This window comes from Erigeron canadensis, chromosome 3 (assembly GCF_010389155.1).
Source record: "Erigeron canadensis isolate Cc75 chromosome 3, C_canadensis_v1, whole genome shotgun sequence".
Classification (NCBI taxonomy): domain Eukaryota; kingdom Viridiplantae; phylum Streptophyta; class Magnoliopsida; order Asterales; family Asteraceae; genus Erigeron; species Erigeron canadensis.
The window spans coordinates 29,346,615-29,352,614 of record NC_057763.1 but is presented as its reverse complement, the minus strand read 5'-3'; the positions used below and the strand labels follow the sequence as shown (position 1 = coordinate 29,352,614).

The 6,000-nt window shown below is 31.4% G+C and overlaps 1 protein-coding gene across 1 annotated transcript; it reads left to right on the top strand.

Moving 5' to 3' along the window:
- The first annotated feature begins 562 nt into the window (after nt 1–562).
- On the top strand, nt 563–2,578 carry LOC122593422 (cyclin-dependent kinase inhibitor 7-like). The gene is made up of 4 exons (XM_043765832.1): nt 563–966; nt 1,077–1,129; nt 1,220–1,408; nt 2,222–2,578. Exons 1-4 carry the CDS (start codon nt 673–675, stop codon nt 2,289–2,291), a joined length of 606 nt encoding a protein of 201 aa, XP_043621767.1. The 5' UTR covers nt 563–672; the 3' UTR covers nt 2,292–2,578.
- Nucleotides 2,579–6,000: the final 3,422 nt, after the last annotated feature.

Here is a 6,000-nt window from a genome sequence, read left to right as displayed (position 1 = left end):
CACTATAGATTTGAGTAGACTTCAATATATCCATACCAAAAAAGTCCATTTAATTAGTTGAAACATTTAACGAACAAAATATTACGTTGAAATAGTTAAGTTTATACTTTATTTTAACAAACAAAGAAATAATAACGAGAATACAAACATATCGATCGGGATATATGTATGCATTCACGAATAGCTTGTAAACGTTCGATTAGATATTCATTTATATATATTTGTTTGTTTTGAAAATGAATGAACATGAATATCATTTTTTCTCTCTTTTGACTAACCGATCGAATGGACAAGAATATTCGTCACGTTTGTAAATATTTATGTTTATTCGTTATTTCATTATATATCATATACAAACACAAACATAAAACAAAAATGTAACCTTTCATTTCATAAAATGACCAATTTTTCTTTTATCGGTGGATAACAAATTAACTTTTCTTTTAATTATATTCAAAACAACCGGCTCATTAAATATGCACCGTCCGATCATATCCCACCCGCCTACCTTTATTATCACTCTATCTTTCCCTTACATTCTCAATTCTCTCACAAACTCATTTTCCTTGATTAATTAATAAGACAATTACAAATATATATATATAGAGAGAGCTCCTTTTTCTCATCACTTGTTTTCTTTCATCAACAAAGTCACATTCCCATAAACCATATATGGCTGAAGAAACAGGCACCAGCGGATGCGAAAGCGCGACAATATCGGTCTCAAATACACACGACAAATGCAGTGCTAAAGATAATGCTGATCATGTTACTACAAGTTATAAAAGAAGAAGAGTTGTTGTTTCTAAAGATGAAGATCATCATGAGAATACATTAAAGGTTTCCAAACATAAATTTGAAATGAATTCCCACGAAAATCCAACAAGTACTTCTCATGATCATGTAATTTCGTCGTGTTTATGCTCGGCTAATAAACATGATTCCATTCCAGATCTTATAATCAAGGTATGTACATATATGTGATTTGTAATTTTTCATTTACTTTTTTATTTGTACATATATTTTAAGCATTAAATATATGTTAAGTTTTTTGATGAATGTAATAATAATTGCAGGCTAAGTGTATACCCAAAAGCGGAATTTTCATTTCACTTAACAAAAGTTTCAGGTAAAGTTTGACTCTATATATATATATTCTAGTATTTTGTATAATTTCACATTCTTAAATTTTGTTTTTAATGTTGATATAATTATTCAGAGACGTGTCTAGAACAAGTAGTACTATGAGATGTTTGGAATCAGAAGAAATGGCGGACGCAACGAATGAGGCGGCCACTTCATGCCGGAAACCTTCACCAGTTGTAGTGGCAAAAATGCCGTCTGCCGAAGAGCTTGAGGAGTTTTTTGCCAAAGCGGAAAAATATGAGCAAAAACGTTTTGCAGATAAGTAAGTACAATATAATAATTTATGATTAGCAACTAACTAATACTAGTAGATTATGATATCTAGTCGTACTTATAAAAAAATAATAATTATGAGTGCACCATGAGTAGATCATGTGAACATTTACAAATAAAATGAAAAAAAGAGAACGTTCGTTAAATTTCTTTTTACGACAGCCGATTCCAAATTTAGGAATCACATTCGAACCCAAATAAACTTCTTTAAAACTAAAGACCTTATTAATGAGTCATTAATCTCATTGACAAAATATAGTTAACTAAAACACTCCTAATGGGAGGCATCATTACCTCATCATATCGGTCATCTAAACTGATGCCATTAGCGCCAACACATAACTAGGTGCATCAATGGTTTCTTTGGTTAATTTACTACGAGATTTTGATGACGGTGTATAGGTATAAGTTTTTTTTAATGTATATTTATGCGTAGTTGTGGACGTGGACGTGTATAGATTAATGAAAAGAAAATTAAAGTTATGAAGAAAGCCATAAGATTTTATTGATAAATCTACATCAAATTTTTACCATATATAACAAATATACATATTATATTGTACATTATACAACTGTGTAAAGGGTGTATTATTGTAGATGGCAAAAACTGTTTGTAAATATATCAAATGAAATTTGTTAATTGTATGTCAGTAAAATAGTATTGATTATAAAATGATAATTATCGAGACATTTAAGGTACATATAGGTTGGTATAAAGTATAAACATGGGTACGTATTATATATATAGTACAAGTGGTAAGTTTCAGCTAATAATATTTGTTTTTTGTTGCTAAATGAACAGGTACAACTTTGATATTGTGAAAGATGTCCCGATAGAAGGAAGGTACCAATGGATAAAGTTGAAGCCATAACTATTTGAAATGATGGCCTAAAAAGTGATTGGAGAAATGAAGACATCTTATTTAGGTTGTTTCTAGTTTGTCACTTACCATGCCACTACTATACTAATTAATTGGTAATTTTATTTATAATTTAGATTAATGATAAATGTGATTAATCTGGTTCGTTTAAATGTATTTTTAAAAATTTGATGCTAGTTAATTAGCACCAGATTTTTAAAAACTTATTTACGTTTATTATATTAAACACATGTGTCTCTACTCTTGTGATTTCTATGGAACTATTTGTAACTTTTTAATTTCTTGTTCTGTAAATATCATGTGTTGGAACTATTTGTAACATTTTATTTTGTTCTGTTAATAATATCATGTGTTTGTGTAGTTAACCGTTAGAAGGTTCTTTGTTCTGCAAAAATAACTATCACATTTTCCTTTGCAAAATCTCTCTCTCATCTGGCCAGCACTACTGCGACATCACAGTGACTGTAACTTTGTGGGGTCATATAATGAAGAGGTTGCATTTCTATTAAGGAAAATTTCTTATGGATCTATTATATCTAACACTTTTCAGAATTTGGGCGAAGTTGTCAGCAACTTGCTATACTTTTCCAACTATATATTTTCCTTTTCACAAATTTTACTTATAAATTAATGTTTCAATTATGCCTTCTAATTCGTTTTCAAAAACATATATGGATTTAATCGATAAGCTTTCGAGTTAATTGAGTACTAGACTTATGCAGTTATGCCAGCACAATGTGACGACAATGGTAATAACGGAGGCGACTGATGGTGATAAGTAGTGGTTAACGATGTAAATGTAATTGATGTAAAAATAGATCTTTATTTTTTTTATGGGAATTAAGGTATAATATTTCATTAAGGGTATTTTTGGTAGACCATGTATGTTAGGTTATAGGTGTATTGAATGGTGAGAGCCATTTTAAGTACATTAAAACCTGTAATTTGAGAAGGGGTCGGAGTAAGGCTGACAATTGGGTACCTGTTAAGACCTGTTAAATTAACTGTTAAGCAAAAAATATACTATGCAACTTTTTTATTTTTTAAAATAATTTTGTGCGCACCGAACCTGTTAAGATCTGTTAAGACACGATTTGACAGCTTTACATCGGAGTGGAGTTGATAATTCATAAATTAATTTAGTATAGATGGTATCCTATTAAAAAAAAATGTATACATGGATAGTGACATAGTGTTTCTAACTATAGGTTACAAGTTATAATTGTTGCTTAATTGGTTTTTCACATATACGATTTTACAACAACAGTTAATTAAATGAAATCCAACAACAGTAAACCATATGTGTAGTTCTACAAAAGTCTTGGTTGCTCACTTCGCGTAATTTAACAGATTAGATCATGTTGTCTTTGTACGTGTGCCTCTATCTTAAATACACAAAAGTTTGTTGACGATTTGACAAACTACAAAGTTTGTGCATCAATAATGTTTGTGCCCATACATTTAAACCTATTGTACTCTATAATTTGTGGAAATTGGCCATGACATTGAAAAGGGTACTTTTGTTTCGGAATGGATTGAGAGCTCGGCAGTTTCATCAAATTTGTCACCATATACTTGGCAGGAAAATTTTCACATTCCCAAGTAAATTCAAAAGGAAATTTGATCCTCATCATATAAAGGTTATATAATTGTATGCTCATAAGTTTCATCTCTCATAATTGTATACCAATTAATAATGGCGTCAATGATCCACGATCGGACTGGTAAGGCATTTAGATTTTACTTATAAGACAGAGGTCTAATCTTCCGTTGATCTTTGTGACCTTTTTTCTCAAAAATGAAACTACATGATGAGTTTGAGCTACCCAGTGTTGTTTGCATTCACAAACATATAGGGTTGTTTTTTTCGTTATTGGGTCCAAACTTTATTCATTCGCCGATTACATACATCAATAATATGATCGAGGGAGATGGTGTACACTAAAATTAAAGTGATCACATTATTATGATCATACTTTTCACATGAAAGCATCTTTGTACATCATGATGAGGGTTATGAAATTCCCTTTTTGGTGAAGGGTCCTTTGCATTGAGCCTTTTATGTTTTTTCATCATAGAGTGAGCATGATATATAGAATCTCGTTTTTTATTTTTCTTGTCATGTGCACTTATTCCGCCTACATTCATTGCTTTTCCTTTTCCATTTATAGTATTTTCATCTTTTGAGATTCTTTTCTTTATATTATTATGAAGAGACTAATTAAACTTGAATATACCCAAATAAAGTAACAAAATGTATCTTGATTTGTAAGAAAACAAAAAAATACTATTCAAGTGAAGTGAGGTCACATAGAATGGGAGCCTAGTACACGTACGCTGTTGTTTCTTTTCAAGAATCACTTGGTCGTTCACGTGTATTCATTACCAAAATTTCAATGGGTCAAAAATCCACATTATTTTACACAATACTTCCAAGTCTTCATATATATAGAAGTTTATACGTATAATGTATGACGTGATTAAGGATATTTTTAAAACGAAAAAGGTAGATATATTATGAATATTAAATATTCTAACGTCAAACTAATTTTAAATCTTAGGAAGGCGAAAAGCGACAAGTATTTTATAGGGAATTATTAGTTGAAAACTAATAAAGGGGAGGAGAATGAAAAGAGAAAACAAAGGCACGTGCAAGGTGGGGTGGAGTATTGGTTACTTTAATTGTGCTTTGGATCTGCTGCCTAAATTTGTAACTCCCCTGTCCCAACGCTCCAATGCCAGCCTCGAAGAAACCTGTGAACAAAACAAGAGAATGTTACATCCTACTCTACTCCTTGTAACGTTGTCTTTCTACATTCTTAATCACTTTTATGGTAATAACTTTTTAAAAAAAAATTCATTTACACTTGCTCCGACAAACCGCCGGCGGCAATTATATACAGATATTTACAATAAATTAAAATTACACCAATCCGACCAACTAATACAATGATGTTTTGATCGATTCTTGTACCAAAAAAAGTCAAGGGACTTGATATCTTAAATGATAGAAGCAACATTGTCATTACCATGTTTCCAAATCATCCAACAACTATTCATAATGAGACCTCTAATCGCCTCCTTTTCTTCCCTGTTCTTTCCGTTTGTTCGTGAAACTCAAGAAGGTCCTTGACGTCAAAAACAAAAAAAGGTCTTGTCTTGCACCACTCGCTAGCGGCTTGTCAAAAATCAGCAGCCACTCCACATTCACAAAAGAGGTGGCTAATGGTTTCCAGTCCCTCCCCACATAACACACACGCCAAATCCCCGAAATTGCAGCTACGCTCCAATAGGGCAGTCATGGTAGGATGCGATCCATGACTGCCCTCCACAAGAGTAAGTTACATTTTTTCGGGACCCATTTACATCAAGGGAACACATACCTGTTGGTGAAGTCTTTCTCTCTGTTGAGAAAATTTTTGACACTTCTTGTCGTCATAACATTGTCCTTAGTGCATTGTAAAAAAAAAATATTAAAATAAAACAAATAGGACAAGATCTTGACCCTTAGATCATGGTTAAATTGATGCACGAAGATTTACGAAGCAATTGATGCATGATGATTTCATGATGCACGGTGATATTAAGTTAAAAAAACCCTCTTGTTTTATTTGTTTACTACAATATTTGTTTTATTTATCATATATATATATATAGTTTAACTCACTTTCAAAAATCGGTTGACGGGTTTTTTCAATTT